The sequence below is a fragment of the Mastomys coucha genome, unplaced genomic scaffold, assembly GCF_008632895.1.
Source record: "Mastomys coucha isolate ucsf_1 unplaced genomic scaffold, UCSF_Mcou_1 pScaffold3, whole genome shotgun sequence".
Taxonomy (NCBI): domain Eukaryota; kingdom Metazoa; phylum Chordata; class Mammalia; order Rodentia; family Muridae; genus Mastomys; species Mastomys coucha.
The window spans coordinates 29364558-29390460 of record NW_022196909.1 but is presented as its reverse complement, the minus strand read 5'-3'; the positions used below and the strand labels follow the sequence as shown (position 1 = coordinate 29390460).

General features: G+C 40.1%; 1 protein-coding gene across 14 annotated transcripts in view; it reads right to left on the bottom strand.

The window, feature by feature from the left end:
* The window catches only part of Ctnna3 (catenin alpha 3), a 1512724-nt gene that overhangs the window by 699453 nt on the left and 787368 nt on the right, over window positions 1-25903 (bottom strand). For 13 of the 14 annotated variants that reach the window (XR_004112256.1, XM_031347512.1, XM_031347507.1 and 10 more), the window contains 2 exons: window positions 18454-18534; window positions 7921-8073 (listed from right to left, as the gene is read on the bottom strand). Coding sequence is in view for 13 of the 14 variants with exons in the window: in XM_031347512.1 (XP_031203372.1) it covers window positions 7921-8073; window positions 18454-18534 (234 nt within the window). In the remaining variant the exon portion in view is untranslated. Of the gene's footprint in view, window positions 1-7920; window positions 8074-18453; window positions 18535-25903 lie in introns of those variants that run through there. The other variant, XM_031347511.1, reaches the window with a different exon arrangement.

The window sequence follows — 25903 nt, the reverse complement described above, 5'->3', positions numbered from 1 at the left end:
AGTGAAAAATAGAAGGGGAAAAAAAAAAAAACCAAAACTTTCCAAATGAGGAAAATGCTCTGTGCATCCAGATCAGGCTCCTAAGCATCATGTTTGGCCGTGAGAGGGTTCCTCATCCAAGGAGCGGCAGCCCAACCTATGTGATGTGTTCCATCCCATTGAATGCATTTCTGACTCAGCTACCACATCCGTCACCCACCCGAACCAGGAGAGTTTCCAAGACATCCTCTTTGAACAGTTGTTGGTTTGTGTACAAAGCTAAGCATTGGGTTTATATTTTTATCTGGTTTATTTTTTTTTTTAATTTTTATTTTGGGTCTTTACCAGGGAGAAGAGGAGGAAGAATAAGATGGGCCTCTAAAAGCTGTGTTTATTTATAATCGAACAGATCCTTATTTGATAACAGATGATCAATTAAAGTGAAGTGTGAAACTCGCACAGCATTCTGTCAGGAAGCAAGGCATGAGGAGAACTGACAGTAATCAGTACTTCGTGCAAGCAGCAGGAGCCCCTCTCGATCCTGCTCTCGGCACCGGTGGCTCTGCTAAATCGGGCTCGCCATTTTTTTGCGAGTGGGAACAATCAGCCAAGTAGGTAGTAGGGAAGTATTATAATTAAATGTCCACCCACTTTTTCCCTTTTGATGAAAGGCTCCCATGAAACATACTAAAATAGGGTGCATTGAGATAGATGAATTTTTGATGAGTCAAAAATTCTGAGCGATATGGCATTTTACAGAAAGGAGCTACACCGATTCACAGAAAATTCTCTGTCCTATATCATTAACAGAAATGTATTTAATGGTAATTAACATGGTGGAACCCAAGGGGCGATGTCCAGGCCATCACTATTTTAATGAGCGTCAGTGGTAAGGCTCAGCATGAACAAATTATAATATGGCTAAGGTGTCAGTTGGGTGTGGAGGCACATGTTGTAAGCCCAGTGGTGGTGGTGCAAAGGCTGAAGGAAGGATCATAGCAAGGATGAGGCTGGCCTGGGTTACACAGCATCTTTTAGGCCAGCCAGGGCTACATAATAAGACCTTGCCTCAAAACAAAAGAAATGAAAAGAAGAGAAATGAAACTAAATTGTGTAATAGCAATCATAATGAACAATGCATTTATTCACTGTAATGACAGTCTTCTGAGAGCCATTAAATCACCAGGTGAAAGATAGACATGTTTTTTTTTTTTTTTTTTTTTTTTTTTTAAGGCAAGGACTTTAAGACGTTACTTATCACAGACTCCTTCTAGAAACAACTCACCTCAACATGTGGTTTATGCCTGCTCGTGATAATTAATGACACAGGCATCCACTGATACTTCGGTAAGGGATTTTTAAAAAAAATACTCCCATGACCTGTGGAAGAGATGACTCAGCATATAACTAAACAAAAAGGAGACAAAAAATCTACAAAAACACCACTGAGTTTATTTTGTGTTGGCCAACTATACTACTGGGCCTATGCTCGCTGGTGAACATTCTTGGTTAGACGCCAGTGGGGAAAATTAAATTTTCCTTTGCAGATAATTCTTGTTTAGTGGTAGAAACCAATATCACCTGTTTCTTTATTCGAGACCCAGGGCCCCTGAAGGACTCCTTCTGTGTTTTGTCTTCTGTTCCTTCTCGTCTCTCTCTCTCTCTCTCTCTCTCTCTCTCTCTCTTACAGGTTAGCCATTATTTACAAAGTTCCTTTAAGAATACACACTTTTTCCCTTAGACAATCTGATAGGAATTCTTTAAAAATGGGCTTGCTTCCCCCATTTAGGTCTAATTTCAACTAGTCCACTGATTTTAGATTTCTCTGACAAATGTAGTTGAGGACTGAAGTCCTAGATATGCTGAAAATAGCTTTTTCTCCAAGTCATTTAGAATTTAAGGCTCCTTGCCCTGCTATGTCAAATGACCCAGCTCGGGAATAGGATGGGTGTATGTGCATGTCAGTGCGGTATGATGGGGGAGATATGGGAGGAGACTGGTGAGCTATCTATACAAGGAGAACTCAATCAGACCAATGGATTTCAACTCTTCTATTTCTCGGGACTCTCTTGATGTCCTTGTGTCTCCATTCGCACGGTAAATTAATAACAGTTCTCTCTTTTGCTTTGATTAGGTGGCCCTTTTCAAATCAAAGGTTTGCCTGGGGGATAAAAACTGGAAGTACTTTTGAGAAGGAAAATGCACAGTTATAGTAAAAAGCAAACAACAACAACAAAACATTTGTTTTTGTATTTCTTAGGAACCTACAAATCTGTCAATGGACAAAAGTAATAAATCAATAGAAGAGACTTTAGACATCATCTTTTCTAAACCCCATCTGGAAATATAGCAAATGAAAGGGGCCAAAGGTATACCATACTTTAAAATTAATTTTTAATTATGATAAAATAATATAATAACAGAAAGGGAGGAGTTCGAACACAGGGAAAGTGGACAGTGGTTTCCCAGAAGGCATGGGTTATTACAGGAGCATCCCTGAGTCAAGAGCAGGATATTACAAATTATTGGTCAAGGAGGCCTCAGAGGAGCCCAGGACCACATGGTGGGCAGCAGTTATTGTGGAAACTCATAACTAGTTGAGACACACTGAGACTACATGACTGAAGGTGAGTGCTTAGGTCAAGGCTCAGTGGGGAAGAAGGGCTGGAAAGGCATTGTGCACCTGAGGGTTGGGGGAGGGACACTCTCAAATGCTGTCTCCCTGACATGACATGGCTCTCGTTCTCACAAACTCATTACAGCTGTGGTGACATGACAAGTTGTCTACAAGATTGAGCCAGCAAGACCAAACAACACTCCAGAAGGCAGGAGTTTGGGGGTGATTAAGGTACAAGGGAGGGAGATGTGTTAAGAGGTGTTCAGGGCAAGTAATTGGGGGGAGTTGGGGTGCATATGATTGAGATGTAAGGTATATGTGTATAGATTTGTCAAAGAATTAATATTATTAATTATTTAGGAATATTAGGCATGGACAATATTCCTAAAATAAAATTTACAAAAAAAGGTAGAGCAGATGAAGTTGCCCTTGGAGATAGGAAGTAGATGAAAGGCAGCCTTCTGGGTTTGGCTTTTCCACCTACTGAGCCCAGAGTCACCCTGCCCCCCACCCCAGTTCCGTCTTGCTGGGCCACTGCTTTGACCAGAAGAATACAATGGAAGCGAATGCCAATTTCTGGGCCTGAGCATTAAGAGAAAGCCTGTTTCCTGTCTGCTCTGACTAAGGCAGGATAAGAAAGAGAGGGGAAGTTAAGGGGTCCTGAGAGAGGAAGAGAGGCCATCACTCCTTCAACTTGGTTGAGGTCTCTCATGGCTGAAAGTCAGGCACTTCAACACAGCTGAATAATCAACTCATATGTCTATACTCCGCTGTCTGAGGAAAATCTCAAAAGCCAAATTATGAGCCATATTTATGGCAAAAATGTATGTGCTGGCAGTAGAGAGGGCTCAATGGGTGGAACCCTTAAATGCCAACAAGAGAACCTGAGTTTAGAGTTCCCGTACCCCCATAAAGCCAGCCTAATCTCAGCACTCCGCTGACAGGATGGGAGACAGGTACAGGAATCCTTGAACAGCTAGCTAGCCTAGTATCTACCTCATCTACCTATTCTTCCCTATGTTTGCTCAGCACCATCTTCTCATACGTAAACCTGTCAATACGCTTCTCGAACCACTTTCTAATTTCATTTACTAAAGGAACACTCAGTAGATGAAAATAAGTCTGGCTGGGCATTGTGGTGCATGACTTTAACACCAGCAGTCATGAGGCAGGGGGAGTCTCCATGAATTCAAAGCCAGCCTGGTCTACAAAGGGAGTTCCAGGACAGCAAGAGCTACATGTAAGACACTGCCTCAACAAAGCAAGACAAAAACAACACAAATATGCCTCATCTTGAGATGGCTCAAGGTTCAGGCTGCTTACTGCCAAGCCTGTAGAGCTGAGTTCTATCTCTGGGGCATACAGGGTAGAAGAAAAGAACTGATTTTGGTGAGTTCTTTTCTGGTCTGCACACGCTTGCTATGGCAGGAACATGTCTACAGAGATATCCACACCACCATCACACATGCATTAGCACACATGCACACACATACATACATACACACATAACTATCATAAAAAAATAAAATACTCAAATATTTTAATTTACTCTTGTACATTTAGAGATGGATTGCAGCTCTTCAACAATGGAACTTCAAAAGTAAAAAGAAAATCATCTCCTAGGTGTTCATAAGACACATGCAGCTCTCTCTCCTAAGGAGCCAGAATTTGCCTCCCCGGCATGTGGTGTAACCGCTGTCTTTTCTTCATAGCAAACATCGCTTTGGCTTCCTACTGACTCACCATAAACTCTTTTCTGTCCTATAAATCAAGATCACAACTTCAGCTGAATAGAAACCTCTCAAAAGACCTCCTTGGGCTACGTGACCAGTGATGGTGCTCTTATGACCCGCTTTGAACCTACAACCTATTCAGCAAGAGGCCCAAAGCACATGGAGCAGCTATGTTTTCTCTCTTTTCAACAATGCGAACCTCTCCTCTCCGTTGATAGCTGACACACATTGCTTCTCGGCCTTCTGGCTAAGATCAAGTGTGATAGCTAACACACTTGGGTACAGGCACAGCCCATCTTGTGTGTCCACTCTATCCCAGCTAACATTATGAGAAAGGCAGACTCCTAAGGAATCCTAGACAGGAACTGACCGCCTCTGTGCCAGTTAGAGATGACAGAGTGACTGTAATGAATAGCTGCTGTAAGCTAATAAGTTTAGGAATTATTCTGCACAGTAAAATCTCACTGAACGGGAAAGCGACTTAGACCAGAATGTCCCCATTACGCTGGTGTCTGAAGGAAGTGCAGGTGCTGCTCCAGCCTTCGGTAATCACTTTATTCTGCATTAAGGGGATATTCGGATTTAAATAAAATCCATTCTCAGTCTCCCAATAGCTCATAATTCCAAAAGCTTCTATTCTTTAATGTTCACATGGAATGGGGAATTCTCAAAATCCTTGAACATTTTAAAACAAATTTCTTAAAGCTCTGTGTGCTTTAAGTAGTAACCAAATGATAGTGATCTATCATTTCGTTAAAATATTAAGGTAATATTCATGGACATCCTTAAAGGCTGTATATTAGCAATATGGCATGAAAGGGAGGATTTTTTTGAAAGTACTTGAAGAAACTCTAGATTAAAGTAAAGTAAAAAAGAAATAACTTTTAAATTGTGAGATTATTCAGAAATCTTAAAACCTCCAAAAAGAGTTCTACATAGAATTTTCAATAAAGTTGTTTGGGGGGTACCTAGAAAAGTGGGGGCTATTAAAGAATGTGGAAAGGAAAAGGACCATTATTCAGGAGTCCTGATGAAGTCTCTCCCCATAGGACAGTCAAGAATTCTAGTACAATTAACTGAAGGCTGCCAACAGAGACAACCTTCCTTTTCTATGAAGATGTTTCAAGTGAGAATATAAAAAATGTCTATTAAACAGTGCATTATCCCTGAGTATGCATGGCTTTTGAGTTATCGCCATATTCCCTAACAAACTGAGATCTTACCAGGAATCTCACAAACAGGGGTATAAGCTCCATTTATAGGAGAGGCATTTCTGACCTCTCTTGTACAAACTTTGTGACCTTAAAATCTGCAATCCCTAAGCAAGGCCCCTCAGGAACCACTCAATGATCGTCTCTGAGTCCCTTAGTCACTCTTTGAGATATGACTCTGAAATTATATACATGACACTTAAGAAGAATTTACTTTCAAGGCATCAACACCCACATGGAAATTATTATTATTATTATTATTATTATTATTATTATTATTATTATTATTATTATTTCAGACAACTCTGTATTAACTTCCAAGGTGAGATGTGTTTTAAGAGCACTCCTTAATAAGTCCCAACAATACTCATACTGACTGATCCTAAAATTCTTTCTGACATCAAAGTCTAGACTCTAGACTTTCTCTGAGTAGAGGTTTCTGAAAGAGACATGCATAAGTTATGTCTCTGGCCCCACCTACTGCCTCTTCACAGTTTGTCCAAGGTGTCATTTTTCAGGAAACAGCACAAAGCCACAATTTCCATAGAAAGACTAAACTGAAAAGTTCGAAGAAAGATACAGACACCAGACTTTACTTTCAAAGCACGTTGCAAAAAAACGATTCCTCCTTCCCCCATTATTTGGTATGACTTGTGCATAGAAATCCTTTTCTTAGATCACTGTTTTGCAGCTGTCAGGGACTAGGCTCAGTTAGGCATCTCTTTGTAAACTCTGACGCCACTAATAAATACTGGGAGAAGGTGCATGTGAACAATAACAAACCTGGATCAACAATAGATCACTGCCATCTAATCTGTTCAGTGAAAGTCATAGACCAGATTTCACCACTGACACTAGTCAGGCTAGTTCAAGGTGTATGGCTTTATGTTCATTAAGTGCTCGTTGGTATAATAACACTTGCTCTGTCTCACAGAGTTCTTGAAGAATTCATAGGTAACTTCTAAGCCAGAAATGGGGCAGCTTGAGAAAAGACATGGCCTTAGCCATGAAGGAAGTATTCATGTGTTTATTCTTCAATTTTTCTATCTCTGGAGACGAGAGTCGAGCAGGAGAGTTTACAGTAAAAATGCTAGCTACATTGGAATTTGTTCCATATATTTACATTAAAGGTGTTAAAAAAAAACCCTGTGCTACTATGATTCTAATTTGAGTTATGATTATTTCTCTCACAATTTTATGAGCAGTTTAGGCAACAACCACACTTCACTGCAGAGCTCATGACTACGTAGGAAGAGGTGGCAGTCAAATGTTTAATCGCCAGTATGGGATGAGCACAGAGGATCCTAATAGACACTAGCTACAATCACTGTTACAAATGACTGAATATGTTACATCCACCTCCAATCTCAGCACTTGGGAGGCAGAGGCCGGTGGATCTTTGTGAGCCTAGGGGCAGCCTGGTCTACATAATACATTCTCGATTAGTCAAGGCAGCATAGTGAGATTCAGTTTCAAAAAAAAAAAAAAATACACTTGAGTGGCAGCCAAGAATCAGCTCTGGTAAAACGCACATTCCCCCTCCTAGTTACTAGTTGATGTGAGCATCCTTGCCTGAAGAAAGTCTTCCATACAGGCCCTCACACACAACCCCCTTCTTAGTCACCACCAACTGGTTTCTGGGCTTGTGCATATGGTTGCTTTAAATTCTTCTATTCAGGCTCTCTGCTTCACTCAGCTGTGTTTTGATAACCCACAATTCAACAGGTTCTACTCTTTGACTTCTGAGCATCTCTTATCTAGAGCCCTTCATAATTTGGTTACCAATCTGCCACGCCACTCCTAAAATTATGAGGTTGTGGTCCCACCTGGAGCTGCAAAACAGGGGGGATGATGATTTATCATCACCCCTCCCCCTAGTCTACTATCCCTGATTAGTTTTCCATGGGACTCTCAAGACCCTGCCCACTCTATTGTCTCATTCTTTATTTTGCAGCACACAGGACGTTCTAGAAAGCAGGAGAAAAAGACCCATGAAACTCCGCCAATAAAACACATGGCACGGAGCATTTGATAAATGAAAGCTAGAATGGTAAGAAAACACTTATCAGGATGGAACTCTGTGTTTAGCTTGCTCTTTTGTATAGTGCCACTAAAAAATGGATATTTAAAGCCAAAACAACGGTAAGCCCAATTTCACAGATCCTTGTAAATAAACTGCTTCGTTTTAAGCCACGGAAGAGTAGCTTATACCGTTCGACTCCTAAAGGTCCATATTACCTAGGCTCAATCCTGCAGCGTGAGTAAATAGGTTGGCAATCACTTTTTTTTTTTAATATGGCAAGATTTCAGCTGTAGATGGAGAAGGGGAAGCTTGCTTTCCTGGATGTGAAGTAGCCGCAGCTACAGCTGGCACACTTACCTCCACAAGCCTGCCCGTGTGCTCATGAAATATGGCAGCGTAGTCTTTGATTTCCTTTACTCGGCCATTCTTAGCGGCTTCAATGAGGACCAGGAGTGGAACTGTTGTGTCCAAGAAAGAATCTGATATGTGATCTATAATAGCCTTGCGGAGCTGAGAAAGAAAAAGAAAAAGAAAAGAAAACATTCAGGTTCTTTCCTAGTCTTCTGATGTCAGTGCTTCTTAAACTCATTTTATCCATTGTAACAATTGGAATACATGGTACAGAATGTGACCATCCTATATAAGCAAACTAAACAAAATATGCAGGATTAAAAAAATAAGGCTTCGGGGCTAATATCTACTTATCAGTGAGTGTATACCATGTGTATTTTTTTTTTTTTTTTTTTTTTTTTTTTTTTTTTTTTTTTTTTTTTTTGTGACTGGGTTACCTCACTCAGGATGATATTCTCCAGATCCATCCATTTCCCTAAGAACTTCATAAATTCTTTTTTTTTGTAATAGCTGAGTAGTAGTCCATTTTGTAAATGTATCATACTTTCTGTATCCATTCCTCTGTTGAGCTCTGAATACCCAAAACACAACCCACAAACCACAAGAAACTCAAGAAGAAGAAAAACCAAAGTGTGGATACTTCATTCCATCTTAGAAAGTGGAACAAAATACCCATGGAAGGAGTTGCAGAGACAAACTATGGAGCAGATACTGAAGAAGGACAATTCAGAGACTGTTCCACCTGGGAATCCTTCCCATATTCAATCATCAAACCCAGACACTATTGTGGATGCCAGCAAGTGCTGCTGACAGGAGCCTGATATAGCTGTCTCCTGAGAAGCTCTGACAGCACCAGACTAATACAGAAGTGGGTGCTCATAGCCATCCATTGGACTGAGCACAGGGTCCCCAATGAAGGAGCTAGAGAAAGGACTCAAGGAGTTGAAGGGTTTGTAGCCACTTAGAACGAACAACAGTATGAACTAACTAGTATCCTCAGAGCTCCCAAGGACTAAACCACCAACCAAAGAGTACACATGATGGGACTCATGGCTCCAGCTGCATATGTAGCAGAGGATGGCCTAGTCAGTCATCAATGGGAGGAGAGGCCCTTGGTCCTGTGAAGGTTCTATGTCCCAGTGTAGTAGAATGCCAGGTCCAGAAAGCAGGAGTGGGTGGGTTGGTGAGCAGGGGTAAGGGGGAGGGAACAAGGTTATTTTTTTTTGTTGTTTTGTTTTGTTTTTTTTTTTGAGGGGAAACTGGGAAAGGAGATATCATTTGAAATGTAAATAAAGAAAATATCTAATAAAAAATAAAGAAAAAAAAGGCAGCAATTATTCCCTGGCTCCTAAAAGTCACTAATTTTTCTTATATTATATTTCAAACATAAGTAAAATTGTAAGTGGCAATCAAATATTTTTCCTTAAAGAAATTACATGATTAGAATGTTCAGTATGTGTACAAATTAAATGCATATAACTTATTTTAAAAATTATAAATTTATAAAATGCTTTCTTACTTATTAGAAGAATTGATCATACATTTTGATTAGTTAAATTATAGACTTCATGGTAATTAAATAATATGAGATCATCAATTGCACCAGATGATAGCAGATTAATAGAACATGAAGGAGAATAAGTGAATTTGACATCTAATTCCCTTTATTTGCTTTCATTGTTCTTGCCCCTCACACCTTAAATTATTAAATAATTATAACATCCCTCCACAATTAGTTCTTTTAAATTAAATTACATGGAAGCTTACAAATGACATCATATACTTGCTGTACTCAGCAGAAATTTCCTGAAATTTAAAATGGCATGGAAAGTTAATTTATTGTATTTCTAACACTGAAATTACAGGGATTATAATATTCTGCTGTCTTTTAATAAACAAAATCAATGGTTATGAGTGATCCCTGTGGGTTTTGGATTAACCTGATCATTTAGTTTAATCATCTCTCTCAATTAAAAAAATGTAGATAAAGATCAGATTTAAAAAAAGTGTAATTTGTGTTCTGTGAGGATATATTTCTAAAAGCAGTTGACAGCTTGGTTTTAAATAGTTTGAGAACTGCTCCGATGTAGTTCGGTAGCAGAACATTTGCCTTCCATGCGTGAGACCACAGATTCCATTCTCAGCACTTTGAAAAATAGAGGAAAAAAAAAGAAAATGTTGTCTTCCTATAATAATCATAGGATGATAAACCCATCGAGGCTATTAGCTTCCCGTAGGGAAATTCCTCTGCTCTGATTGGTAGAGCTAGCTGAGGGGCGTTATGAGATTTTTTTTTTCTACCTCCTGGCAACATCCTAGACTTGAGGAAGATCCTCATTGAAGTTTTCTGCTCATTACGAAGTAGGGTAAGTTACTAATGGCAGCAAATTAATATTTACTGGACACTGGACAGGGTGTAGGTGAGAGGTCACAAGGCAAAATCATGGCCATCAGTGAATGAGTAATGTGTTCGCAGTTCATGAGGAGTGGATCAGAGACGTCAAGGGCACAGGACAGGGCTAAAGTTGACAAGTATGTGGTGTGTACATTTCAGAAACACAGGGGAGATGTATCAAAGGTCCCAGAGGAGGGAAGAAATTTTAGTGACAGCCCCCTGCCCCATTCTTTTGTAGAACTTGGAACTTGGATGCGACCGATAACTCTGCACTGCAGTTCATCTATGAGGGGTTTAGCTCACACAAAGGATAGGAATAGAGCCTTGATGGTAGACGCACAAGAAGGAGACATTCGAGAGAGCATTTGGAAGCACCACAGGGGTAGACAGGCTAGCAGGTGGAGAGGGACCTTAAAGGGGTTGATAAGATGGCTGAAAATGAAGTGTATCAATTACAAAACCTAGAAGACAAGCTTTCCTACCGGTCAGCACGGTCACGGTGGACTTGTACAATCTTTCTTTTTTTTTTTTTTTTTTTTTTTTTTTTAGACCCCTGCCTCTATCCAATGAAACGAGGGATTCTAAAGAGCATTTCAAAAGCTAGGTAATTCTGAGACCCATGAAGTTGGAGATGTACCAATCCCTATAGTCTAGCAGAGGAATGTGGGGCATTAAACATCATAATGACCAAAACCCAGGCTTACTGAAATATATGTATATGTGCATATGTATGATAAACACGTGTAGTACACAAATACACACTCACGTGCCGCCATCCATAGATACTTTGAAAAGAACTGAACTTAGACAACAGAGACAGAGACAGTCTGTAGTGGAGTCTGAGCTCTGAGAAGGCAGCTGGTGAACATGACAACCACGGGTTTCATATAGAGTGATGCATAGATATTCTACCACTATTTCATTAAAAGTGACTGGGAGACAAGAGGGAAGACACTGCGTATGAGTGGTGAGGTCTGCTAATCTGACTGTGAGATGAAAAAATAAGGTTTAGCATGAGCTACCTTGATGTGTGTTTAAAAATAGGGCTGTTCCTTTTTATCTCGTGAGAGAGGGATTTGTCAGAACTCTGTGACTTGCGGAATAAAGCACTTAAGGCGAGGCCTTGTTTTCCTCCAGAAAGCATTTAACCCAGGCAAATAACAAACCGTGCAGTTAAGCGTTGCACAGTGTTCTCAGAAGTCTCTGCCTTGCTTGCTGGTTGTAAGCCCTTTATCCCGATCCACGCTCAGGACCATGGTGAAAGGTAACATAGGCTGTCGGCATTGCGCTACATTTCCTCATGGTCCTCAATTTTACAACTCTTGCTGTGGGTCTCAGTTCTAGGTCCTCTGAAACATCCTATGATTCTTTCTGTTATTTCTGCCTCAGGACCTGTCCTAAGTCTCTGTGAGGGTCTCACAAAAGTACAACTGCAGCTTGCAAGTTCCAGAAAACCCACATCCCCTCTGGAACAACCATTAGTAAATAGCAGGGGCTATTAGATCTGGCTTTCATCATTGGTCAGACCACCTGAGGAGAAATGCTGATTCATAGAAGTCCTCAAGCCCCCTATTTCCTGTAGCTGCAGCCTCAATAGGACACTCCCTATTTTCTTCCTTGGTTGGCATTTAAAAAAAAAATTATATTTGGAACTGCTTCCCAAATCAAGTTCCTGTACAAAAGAACTGTATTAAGGCTCTGTCCTCATGAATGAGACCTAATCTAAACCAGGCACCTTCCTCTGTTGTCAAATGCCCAGTCATTTCCCATTGACAGGTTCCACATCTTCATACAGTCATCTTTGCAGATCTTGCTTGCACATCTTGCTCTCTCTAGTCATTTCTGCATTGTGCATCACTGGGTGTAAATCTGCTGTGCCCAACATCTTGCTGACCAGGAGAAAGGAATTAGTATGGGATAAAATGAGCCAGGTGGATAGGGAAAAATGCAGACACTGGGATTGATCTATTAGGCAATTTTCTTCATTTGTTTTTACATATTCCTATGGGGCATTCTCTTTAGACCTTGCCAATATATGTATTAATTAAGTACCTCTTAGAATATTTATTTTCATTCTGCTTTCCTGTCCAGAGGCTTACTATGTTTCTTGCACTTGGATGACATCAAAAAAAAAATCCTAAAGAAGACACAAACATGCCAATTTTGACATAGAAGTCATAGTGCTAAAATTGAAGTTAATGGGAAGCCACTAGGAGTTGTGGGGTATGAATTTTCAATGAATACTTGCCTGTGGTCAAATGTGAATAATGTTGGAGCAAAGCCAAACTGAGGGGCTTTCTATCTTTTCTCATTGAAGCTTAGTAAAAGGTTTTAGGCATCAATTTTTCTATTTCCCACTGATATAAGTGGTTTTGGTACCTCAAATAAAATAATATACTCTCTACAATTGAAATACAAAAGTGAAAGCCCCAAGAGGAAGCTGGAAGAAAGCCCTACCATAGTTATCAAATGGGGCGACAGAAAGAATATGATGTAAAAGGAAGATATGTGAGAAGCAAATAAGTATTGCAGAAAATATCCCTCCTTCCAGAGTCAGAGAATCTCTAGTTGTGCTTACAGGTGCCATTTTTAATTTTAAGTAAGGGAGCAAAATATGCTTTTTAAGTAAAGGAGCAAAATAAATCAAGTAAAAATTCAGTATCTGGTCTGGTCATTGTGCCAAATTTGTGGGATGTGGACTCATAAGGACTCATATTTGTGGTGACTGGTAACAGGCTGATAATGGCTTTTCAAGGATTGGGCTTGTGCTCCGAATGTAGGAAACAAAGATGTCACAAACCAGGCAAGCAAAGATTTCAATCATCAGTCAAGTGGTTGTGTTTCTTTTGTTCACTGTTGTCAGAGTTCTATTTTCATTGAGAGAATGCATCACTACTTTCACATCTATGAACTGTAATGCCCTGACTCACTAACAAGTGAGACTTTTGACCCACCTTCAGTGAAAGCAAGTATGTCTCATTCTTCACAAAAAAAAGTAGAAGTTCTGGGGAGTTTGAAAATGACACAGTCCGTTTTCCTTTTCCCCTGGTGCAGTGCTCACATACTTGGGCTTTGGTTATATTGCAGCTGGGATGCAACCATGAATCTACCAAGTGAAGTTCAGTAAATTAATTCACTTGCGAATTCAAGTAACACGATAGTTTTTTTTTCTTATTTCAAAGATGAAAATCAAGCACAAATAAATACACCTGCTGAAGAGTTTTGGAAATATTCAATAAGGGAGAGAGCTAGTGGTGATTATCATTGTAAAAGTTTACGATTCATTGAGAAGAAAATCCTCTACAATAGAAAAGAGGAAGAAAGACTATGGTAAAAGAAGTATACATCTACTCAAGTGCTCTCAGACATTAATAAGAATTCCTGCTGGAGAAAGCAGCTAGGGTTTGCTGGGAGAAGAAACACCCAATTATTGAACTTGGGTGGCTTAAGATTAGAAGAATGACAGGGAATACAGAAGGGGCAGAGCTCAAGATGCTATGAGCATCCCATCAATACACTGAACATGGTGAGCTTGTGATTTGTGTGTGAAAGAAGGAGGTGCCCAATTGCTGAGAAAAATGTAAGGATCTATCCTTATATCAGAGGTGGGTGAGTATGTCTCTGTTGAGGAGGAACTGGAAAGATAAAGGACATCAAGAATAAAATGGTGTGATCAAGTCATAGAGAACATAAGACACAACAACGAGAACTTTTGAGTCTGCTCCTCATAAAAGGCATGAGAAAGCCACAGAGCAGAAAAAGGTGAAACCAAAGAATATGGCTCTGTCACATGCTAGAACATTCCATCCTTATGCTCTGCAATATATAGTGGCCACTATATGTTTAGACACTCCTTTGAAATGTATGGCATGTCTTACAGGTTCAAATCATTCTCGGAACTAAAGCTAAGGCATTTCTATCCCTGATGAAAAAACGTAATGGTTATGAAATGGATAAGGATGGATGAGCAAAAAGAGAGGTCCTTGGGACATTTTACTAAAAATAAAGCCAGTTCTAGAACAAGAGATGATCATTAAATATTTCAAAGACAGTCTAAGAGCAGGGCTTTGCTTTTGTGGGAAAAGGAACATATGTAAGGCACTTAGAATAAACTCTTAAACGTTGAAAGCATAAAAAGGATGAAGAGATTACTCATTTTACAGTTTCAATTTTTTTTTTTTTTTTTTTTTTTTTTTTTTTTTTTTACTTTCTGAGACATGGTGTCATGTGTTCCAGGCTATTTTTAAACTCATTTGTAGCACAATGTAACCTTGTATTTTTGATCATCCTGCTTCTATATCATAAGTGCTGATTTGACAGGTATGTATCACCATGCCCAGCTTATGAGTTCGGGATCAATACCAGAGCTACAAACATGCCAGGAAAGCACTCAGCGAACAAAGCTACATTTACAAAACCTTAACTACATACTCAAAGTCTATACCCAAAGAGTAGACTCCACTATGGTAAATGAGGTTGTGCGGAAACAGTATTTGAAAAATGGCAATCACAGCAACTAAGAGTAATAGCCTTGAAGATCACATGTTCATCCACGCCTTCACACATATGTGTGCTGCTTCTCTGAATGGTCCTGCATGGTCCTTAATTTAGAGTGAATTTTGTGACTCTGTTTAACCTGTATAATGCAGAATAAACCATAAACCTTTTTTTTTTTTTTTTGTTTTAACTTTGGATCTCAACTCCTGGGCCATGGCATGATTGGTGGTTTTCTGGCACCATCGCAAGTGAAGTCCATGTAGCAGGAGCCCAGAAGATATACACAATTGCAGTGGCTCCTATTTTTAGTGATTCGTGAAAGAGGAAACTGAAACAAATGTGTTGTTGACCTGTGGAATCCCCAAAGATCACCTGTTCTCTACAAACTGAAAATGACCCTGAGAAAGCATTATCTACCCTGTGAAGTATCTTACCAAGGATGGCCAGAAGACAATCCAAGCATGATTATAAGATAAAATACAGGACACCCGGAAATATTTGAATTTCAAGCAAATACAATTCTTTAAAAAAAAAAAAATGAAAATTTGTCCCATTCCACACTTGGAACATAATTATACGAAGACCTATTTGTTTCTAAACTAGAATTCAAACTTAACTAGGCATGTTGGGCTTTTATTTGCTAAGTCTTCTAATTTAACATGCAAGAAATTGCTTTTTCTTGAGTCTTCGAGGAAAATAATAATTGGAAAGGCTGGGGGAGTTTGACTGTAGATTAGAATTTTATGCCTAGCATTGCTGGTGGCAAACTAATGGAAGTGTAAATGTAACTTTTATTCTCCTGTAGTAATTGTTCTCTCAGGGGCTTATTGCATCCATCTGCTAACCTAGATCTAGTACTGGAAGCTTCTAGCTTCTAGCATTCATACAAACTTACCTAGGCCTAGAATGTTTTCAGCCTGTGAGACTTGCTGCTGAACAAGCTCACCATTTGGAGCTCTTTCTGAACTCTGGCTGGCTGGTCAACTTAAACATTCTAGCTTAAAACTTCTCTCCATGATGACTGATTCAAACTGGTTTCTTTCAGCTTCTGGCTGAATTGCTCTGCTTGGTCTCACACTACCTTTAGCAATATGTTCTAATCTTCTGACTCATCCTGTCTTCAACTGTGTCTAGCTTGTTCTGTCTCTGGAAACCATCTCTGTACAACTGTCCTAGAAAAAACTGCCTTCTCTCCTTTTCTTCCTCTGTGCTATTCTCTCCTAAGTAGCCTATCTTTTCTCTCACTTCTAAGTGAGAGTTAGGCATATCCCTCCTGCCAAATCTTTCTTTGATCCATCACTTTGTCTGCCACACAATTAAACATCACTTTCAAACAGAGGTACTTCCTTTTACAAACTAACTTAATTTCAATGTCTGGGATTAAAGGTTGATACTCAGGGCATTTCTGTATTTGAGACAGGGTAGCCATGTTTCTAGATTAAAATTCTACATGGAAGAGGTAGGAACAAGAAATACTGTAGTTGATATAGAAATAGCTCTTCCAAACTGTAGGGAGAGCAGAAGGGGCAGAAATTTTGAAGAAGGGCTGAGCAGCATAGCTGTGCTGGTAATGTACTTGCTGAGCACTCTGGCTTCATACCTCATACTTCAGCACAAGACAGACTAGTGTGGTGGTGTGTATACCTGCAACCTTTGGCCAGTTGGGAGGTCAAAAGTATGAGGCCAGCTTAGGATAGAGGAGACTGTGTATCAAAAAGAGGAGAAGAAATCCCAGAGGAATTCTGAGGGTCCACCCTTCTAGGTAAATATCTAAGCCCTGACTCAATGCCCCTAGTTTATTAGTGCCTACCCGCACAGTATGATGCTCTCATCTGTGTCCCAAAGAGGCTGCCCCCGGTACACTCTTTTAACTCTTGTATCACATAATTCTAAGTGCTGACAGTGAAGAAAATTCACATCAAGGCCCTCAAACTAAGGAAGCATCAATGCTACAGAATTTAAATTTCACAGCCACCCTATCCAGGAATCCTTTTAATTCTGTATCCAAATCTACTTCTAAATTTAAATATGGCCCAGCCATTTCTCTAATTCTTCCCATTTAACTACAATAATGTATAGCATTAAAGGCTTCTGGTTAAAACCTTTTTTTCCCTGCTTTTATGAGTTAATGGTGACCATATTATAGCTGTTCATAAGGAAAAAAATCTGGTTCTTATCAGTGGAAAGGATAAGAAAACAAAGGCCTACTCTGGAGGTTGGGAGTGGAAATTAACTTGTACACTAACACAGGACTTCTCAATTCCTTAGTAATATCCTTTCTGAGATTCTAATACTAATGAATACCAAAAAAAAAAAAAGTCTCAACAGAAATTAAGTTTTGAAGCAGTCACAAACTATGAAGAGGAAAATATTGGAAACTAGATGTTCTCTGAATTAGGGTGAGAAATTCAGTCTGTCTGAATTTCTTGTCTTAGTTAATTGCAATGTTTTGAAACACCATGAACAAAGCAACTTGGGGAGGAAGGAGTTCATTGGGTTTATACTTCCTCAACCCATTCCATCACAGAAGGAAGTCAGGACAAGAACAGAAATGGCACAGGAACCCGGAGGCAGGAGCTGATGCAGAGGCCATGGAGGAGTGCTGCTTACTGGCTTGCTTATCATGGCTTGCTCAGCCTGCTTTCTTATAGAACCCAGGACTACCAGCCCAGGGGACCCCTTCCCCACTGATCATTAATCAGAAAAAAAAATGCCCTACAGTTTTGTCTATTTACAATGCAAATTTCCATCCTCTTAGATGTCTCTGACTTTATGAAGCTGACATAAAAACCAGGCATCACAGTGCTGTCATAAATTCAACTTACCAGCATCACTGGACATTCAGTGTGCTAGAAAATCATGTATATGTGTTTTACTTTGTGTAGAAATGGATGTGAGTATGTGTGTGTGTGTGTGTGTGTGTGTGTGTGTGTGTGTGCATGCATGTGTGTATGTGTTCATGTGTACACAAGTGTATATACATGTGAGGGCAAAGGACACCTTCAGTTGTGATTAGTGATGATCCATACTCCTTTCACTTGTGACAGGGCCTTCTACCTGTGAGGAACTCACCAACCAGTTTAGACTGGCTGGGAAGAGAGGACCAGGAATCCACTACTTGGATTACAAGCCTACACACACACACATACACACACACACACACACACACACACACACACACGCATACACACACACACACACAAACACATACACACACAGCTGGCTGTTTCTCGAGAGGTTTCTGTGGATTGAAACTGGTTCCGCTTGCTTGCAGGGTAAGCACTTGACCAACCAAGCCACCTCCCCAGTCCAGCACTGTGCTTTTACTTAATATCCAAAACCCTATTTAACATTATGCATTGCATTTTATAAAAGATTAGGAGATGAAATGCATGCCTCAGAACTCACACCTTATGAGGACAGAGCCAAGGTTCCATTGCAATTCTGCATGACATTAAGACACGGGCTTCTTTTCCCATCTTCTGTTTGCCACAAAACATTGCAGGCACACAGATGTGGGAAGTGGAAGCTTGCTTTCTCGTCTTCTGTTCCTTAGTTTTAAATGACCAGAAACAAGAAACAGTAGGACAGTGAATGAGAGATACTTTTGCCTCTTATTCCTGTCCAGTGCCTCTCTTTCCTCTCACCTGTCTGCGGAGGTCTCTTGTCTTCTTGCTCATGTTGACGATGGCAGTATTCAGGGTATTACTCCTTTCTGTTTTTCCAGCCTGCAAGAAAGCAAAATACTGACATAAGCAGTGCTACCAAATTACTCTTTATCACTTAGCAATTTGCTTTCGAAATTTCCTGAAAATAACAGCTTGAAAATTCAAGAATAGTTTTCAAAACTGCTATGACAGTGCATATGATTCATGAGCACTTCACTGAAACACCAAGTAGAACGGCGATTAGAGAGCACATTATTTTCTCCTTTAAGTGTCTGGAATATTTCTGATAAAGGGTCTGGTCATATTCAATATGGCAGTAGGCAGAGCATTGTCTCCGAAAATCTCTGATCTTCATTCTTAACAAGTCCAACTCCTTTAACCGCTAAGCATGCAATTAGCTTAAAAGCATTAGATGCCCAATTTGTCAACTTCTGTGGGAGTTTCTGAAGTCATTTTCTTGGGTGTATTGTGTAAGTTATGCAGAGCCATATTGGAGTTTTGCTAAACACTAAATAAAATATGCAGTGCAAATTCATACGATTTGCAAAAGTTGACCACAATTTTAGCTGACAATATTCCAAGAACAAATTGTTTTAAGTGAGAACTCAATGCTGCTTTTGGCTCTTTAAGATAATTTGTGTGATACCTTTTCATTCTGTAAGCAGAACTGCTCTCTCTCTCTTACATCCTTCAACCTAAGGTTTGGGCTTCTCGACACATAGTCACCTTGGTGGACAATTTCTATATAATATTGTTGTGGGAGACAACTGGGTTGAATCTAATCATGCTTTCCCTGTGATACCTCCTAGAAAAGAGATTGGGGTAAAAAAAAATCGTTGTGTTTTACCTTTAGGAAAATTGATGCTGCTTTTAAATTAATAATCTGCAAAGAGCTCTGAGAGGAGACCTTGAAAAATCAGCAGCTGGCCACTGAGCTGCCAGAATGGGCTTCATAAAAAGAGACACTGAAGTACAACATAGTCAGGTAGGACATGGGACACCCTCTCCCTAGATCGATCTCCCAGAAAAATCCTATACCTTCAAATAGGACAGTGTCTTAACAACAACAGAAATCCAGGTCATCTATTACACTCTATCCTGGTTCTCCTGGTCTCCTGGCACCATCTCAAACACTATCTCTCCAAAGCACCACATTCCCAAGTCTCTCTGTCTCCCTCACCCAGTGCTTATCAGCAGCACCTGTTAAAATCTTTGCTGTTCTGCAAAGCATTCACAAAAGAATTCACTCAATGCATGACACACACTCCTTGAAACAATTCCCCCATGATCACATGTAAGCTCTTGCCTCTTCTTGTTCCCCTGACATTTCCCCACATGCTCATGCCATCCCGGGCTTTCTCAGAACCCTAACAGCAATTACTTGCAAGGGAGTTATTGAACAGATGAGTCCATAAATTAGCAACTTCACTCAAGGTGCAACTGGTTTTAATTTAGGGCTCTATAACAAGCCAGAAAAGTTAATGATGAACACAGAGTTTACCATTCAGCCCAAACACACAACAGAATAACTCTCTTTGGTAGTCACTGGTACCTACTAAACTATAGTTATGGGTAGATATTTGTCAGCATCGGATGTGGAAAACTGGCCATCACTTGAGAGTATGTAATATTCTGCAGATGCTTGCTATTCATGGACATATGTCTACTAGATTATCCTCAGGGATGTAGACCACAGAAGAGATTGTCTGCTGGCCTTGGCACATCCAAATATTTATACACACATGCTCTCATAAACACACAGGTGCACACACCCATGAAAATCAGAGACTTAGACTTTAAAAGAGTATATAGTGTGCTTATGATAGGAACTGTCCATAGTAAAAGAATTGAGCAGGGAAGAAAAGCATGGTAGGAGATATTTATATTGGGTCATTTAACTGAGAAAAAAACAAAGTTCTCCTTCCGAGAGCAATGGTTGAGAATGTACTCGAATGAAACTTGTGATTACTCCAACAGCTGTAGATAAGCAGTCTTTATACTAGCCAGAGAGAATTGTGAAGCACTAATTGAGGGCTACATAAAGAAATGGCACAAACAGAACCACAATGGGCCTAAATACAGTTTCTAATTTTACCTAGAGAGCCTGGCTGGCCTTCATGCTCTAGCTTGGTGTTTTATTAGCTCTTGGTTCCCTCTTTTCCCATTTCATGAGGCAGAGATCACCCCCAAATGGGCTGGAGTTAGGACAAAGAGATCCCCATGCACTCTCGCCCCCTGCCCTGGCATCGGGAATGATATGAGAGGCTCCTGTTGTGTTGGCTGTAAAAACTCACAAGCCTCTGTGCTGTGTGATTCATCAGAACAAGGAAAAGATGTCAGCCTTCCTAGACCTAGCAGCAGACAAGCACAGAGTTTTAATAAAGAATGACGGGAGGCGACAGCAGGACACGATTCAATAAAGACTTTAAAGATGATTTCCTAATTTCCACCCAGAGCTTAACCCTAGTTTAAAATATTTCATTGGGTCAAAGGCGCTTTGTTCCCTAGGTGATAATAAATAGACCCTTAATGCTATAGAAATTATTAAATTTTCCCTTTTATTCCTTCCTTTTATCTCCTATCCTCAACACCTTTCTTCCTTCTCACCCCCAGGTTTTTATTGGGTTCTTGCTCTATTTATCCAGATTTATTTGGCTTCACTTGAGCCACTTTATACCTCTTTATTCCTTCTGCATGGCATAAAAATAAATAAAGCAAGGAGAAATGGCCCTGTCCCGTTTAAAAGCGCCTCATTCCTTCTGTTTTCGAAGCCTTAACAAATCACCAAGCAATGAGCTAAAACTAAAGGCAAGTCCTGTGTTCTGCGATGAGAGATGGCTAGGGCAGGATATTAAAACGCAGCCATAGATAACAGCCAGGCCCTGCCTATCCCCAAGTACTCAGAAGGGAAGATGCCCCTTTAAAGAATCCTTGACAGGATCCATCATGAAGTCAGTACAGCCCCTGCAAATGGCCAAGGGATGACTTTCAGAGAGCCTCGGGGAGAGAGATGCTGAGAAAACATGTCACAGATCAAGCAAGCACTGTGCAAAGAAAGCCACACATTCTCATCAGAAATAAACTCCCCATAAAAAAAGGAGACTTTGAGGAAAACAGTCCTGAGCATGATTTGATCTGATAAAATACCATTAGAATTGTTTTGTGCATATAGATGTCATCCTGCATATGATCTTGACTATGAACTTTTCCATCAATGTTCTATTTTGGTCAGTCGACAGAGCAAGGGAAGTCCCAGGACAGCTAAGCTTAGTCGGTGAAGCTGTTGGAAAACAGAAAGCTGGTGATAATGTAATAGAGCAAGGTTAGCCGTGTTCCAGCCCCAGAAAGCACCAGAACTCAGCACACCTTCGGCCATATGGCTCTGGCTTTAGGATGAAAAACTAGAAGGGACTACTGGGACAATTGATGCTGGTTAGGTGGAGCTAAGAAATTAGCGGTGATTGACACTAGCATCACTGCGGTGAAATCTTCTTCGAAGTGTTTTCTGAGAGCACAAAGAAGCTGTGTTCCAGAGATAGCCAAGGTTGTATCTTGTACTGCAGCTGGGCTTGGTAATGGGTAAGAGTCACCCAGGTGGTACTCATGAAGAGCAGCTAAGGCTTGACACTGTGAGAGGACGTGGAAGGTCAATGGTGAAGGTGCAGCCTGAGTTGCAGTTGATGGCCCGGGACTAAAGGGATCATGCAAAGGAGTTGAGGTCCAGCACCATGAAGTGAGCCTATGAGAGGCTATTGGTGAAGCCTAGTTACAGCAGAAGACCCAGTGTATTAGAGATGCCAGCACCAGGGCATAATCACCAGGTAGAGCAGCAGCATTGGAGTGGATCAACCTGAGCTTAGAGCACTACTGAAGGCAGAGCTAGAGAAGTGACACCAGCCCTTTGGAGAAGCCCAGAAGATCATGTGTGGATCCCAGACATAAAAATATAAATTTATAACATTGAAATTGCCTTGGAAACCCCAAGATATTCCAGATGCCAGAGCCGTGGGCTATCTGCCAGGAAAGCTGCTAATGGAGTGGAACCAGCCCAGGAGAAAGAAGTTTGTTGCGGTCAATAAAGGTAAAAAACGAGTTGGAGATCTGAAGACTGCTTTGACATCACACATGGAGTTGCAGTTTGGAGTTTGCCCAGCTGGTTTCTTGTTTTGCTTTGGGGATTACAGTTAAGTGACTGGTTGAATCTCAGTAGAGACTTTGAACTTTGGACTTTTAACATTGTCGAGACTGCTATTAGCCTATGGGGACTTTAGAAGTTGGACTAAAGGTATTTTTGCGTTATGCTATGTTTAGGTATGCCCCCCCCCATAGACTTATATGTTTGATCAAGCCTATGGGGGCCAGGGAGAGAAACGTGATTGTTTGTATATGTTTGGCCCAGGAAGTGGCATTATTTAGAAGATGTGGCCCTGTTAGAGTAGGTGTGTCACTGTGGGCGTGGGCTTTAAGACCCTCATCCTAGCTGCCTGGAAGTCAGTATTCTGCTAGCAGCCTTCAGATGAAGATGTAGAACTCAGAGTTCCTCTACCATGCCTGCCTTGATGATAATGGACTGAACATCTAAACCTGTAAGCCAGCCCCAATTAAATGTTGTCCTTACAGAAAAAAAAATGTTCTATTTCACTAATCATTGTTATAATTTCCTTGGAGCTGTCTATACCTTTGGAAACAGGCATATGAATTTACTCTCTGATTTAACCTAATCTGAGTACCTGTTTTCCTACAGGGACTTAGCCTCAGAGAACTTTCTAATATTACATTGTTCAAATTAATAGCCACTTATCATACATAGCCATTTAATTTTAAGTATAAACTAAAATCACATAACATTAAATTTTGATTTTCTTAGTGTCTCTGTTTAAAGTAGTAGTAGTAGTAGTAGTAGTAGTAGTAGTAGTAGTAGTAGTAGTAGTAGTATGTGTGTGTGTGTGTGTGTATCGGGTATATCTGTATGTGTGTATGTATGTCTGTGTGTATATGTTTGTGTATGTGTGTGAGTGTGTCTGTGTGTGTGTCTCTGTGTGTATTTGTGTGTTCAGTGGCTGGTATACTGAGCACTTTGGATATGGAACATTTTTCTTACTAGAGAGGATTTGTAGAATAGTGTTGTGTTAAATACTTGCTTCTCACTTTCATGCAAGTAATCTTTAAAAGCCAATCCAAGATACTGGAGAGCAACCACACAGTAAACTAAACTGTCAATCATCAAGCTATTTACCCTTGTGGTAGAGAAAGCTGGGATTTAATTACATCTGCTTTTTGCTTTAAAACTCTTCTCTCTTCCCCGTTGCTCATGAAATTCACAACAAATTGTTGATCTTGGTGTCTAAGGCCTTCCTTACAAGACTTAATCTTGGGTTTGCTTATTAACAACTGATAGAACAACTTGATGGGTCCTCTCTTCTAGACAGTGCATCTCAACCCAGGAGCTCTGCTTGGGAGAAGCCCCTTCGATTATTATCTCCTGCTTTTCTCAGTATGGACATCTTTCAAGTTATATATCTCAATTACTGCACCTTCACGAGAACGTTTGAGGTCTCCTCAGCTGTTATTAGTCATTGTCTTCTATACTTTCTTACTCTTCTTGGGATTTTTCAATAGCAGGTGGTTAATAAACAGATTTATGTAATCAATAAATTTTAATGATCTGTTTTATGACAGACACCACATAAGGACCTTCATACCTTCAGTACAATGTCTGCTTCAGCAGAAGGCATAAACAAAGGTCCAGAATTTGATAGAAACAACTGAGACAATCTAGAGATTGATGGGATTGCACTCTCATTAAGCTGAGGAGAAGGATGGCTTCCCAAAGAAGCAATAAAGCAGTATTGAAGAATATCTGAGGCTCAGGCAAGTAAAGAGAAGAGCAAAGGACGTGGGGCGGGGAAGGACAGCTTGAGCAAAGGCCAGGATCTTAAGGAATATTTGACAACTAGCATAAAATGTGTGAAGCTTGACCTGTTGGCCTTTGCCACACTAAGAAATGAAATTGGTCCTACAGACAACTGAGAGTCATACAATTTAATCAAGTGAGTGAAACGGTCAGGCCATTATATCAAAGGGGCTGGAGTCTTCACAGTGGATTTGAAGGCGTCAGAACACAGGCAGAATTAAAATTAGATGGCCATGATCAAAGTCTGTAAGAGGGATGAGATGTGTTGAAGTGAATTCAGAGATGTTCAGGATAAAGGAAAGTGATGGATTCGGGACTCTGCTTGAGTAAACGAGGTAGGATGGGGCCTGGCAGATGCTGGCAGGTTAAAGACAGACAGCAATCCATACTGCTGAGCAGTGAGGAGTGACTGGGTGATGGGGCTATGAACCGAAATGCTCATTTTAAGAGGAGATCTTAGTGAGCATAAAGATCCCCATTTCAATAAGGAGACCAGAGGAGCTGCTTGCTTGAATCTCTCGAAGCCATTTTTAACCTCCAAAGTTCAGAACTCTTTTACACAGATTTTGACAAGCACAGCATTTTACACTGATTTGCCATGTAAGGGTTCAAAAAAATATATATTTGCATAATAGCAGAGAAGGGAAACAATTAGTTGTGAACAAGTCCTGTAATGCTGTTGCTCAACTTCTAAACATAAAGGTTTGCTACCAAAGGATCTTAAACTCATTTATGACTTTCAAATTCTATGACAGGACCACGTTTTTGTTTTTTATTTGTTTTTTTTTCCCAAAAAGCCTATAGAATAGTCTGCTCTTTATCAAGCAACTTGTTGTATAATCAAATCACTGAAAATGTGCTGAAACGTGTATAACATAAACTTGAAACAGCACACATAAAAGGAGGCATTTGAAACATCATGGTCATAAAAACAATGTTCTTGAAAACAATGAAGCCCCAAACATGAGAAATGAAGAATTAAACATCAGTTTCTCACACTGATAATCAAATGAACGTGGTAGTGAGGAGGTTCCCTGAATAGAATTTAAAGATCAGGAAAATGTTTTTTGGTTGTTTTGTTATTTTTTTTTTTTACTTTTTTTTTTATGTATGCCTTTTCTTCTCAAGCTTTGAAATGAAACATTTCCCTTTTAGTGTGAAATCTTTATTTCATGGTGAAGATGAAATATGACACTCTTAAACTTAGTTCTTCTCTGTAGAAATAACTTTAAAAATACTTTATGCTTAACAAATAGCAGAGGGAACAGATTTTAGACCACATTTTTCAGGCATGAAAGATATACAAATAGACAAGCGTGCAAACTGAAACCTCCTCTCTTGAATCCCACTGTATCGCAGCATGTCAAGAAAAACGCCTTCACTGGGCTGAATAAGCTTCCTGAAGCAAGCACTGTGATATGGAAATAAAGCAAACCAAACATCCACTCTGACATTTGGAAGAGCGTTCCTTTGTCAAGCCACAGTGTAGGAATAGAATTAGACTAAGCAACTGGT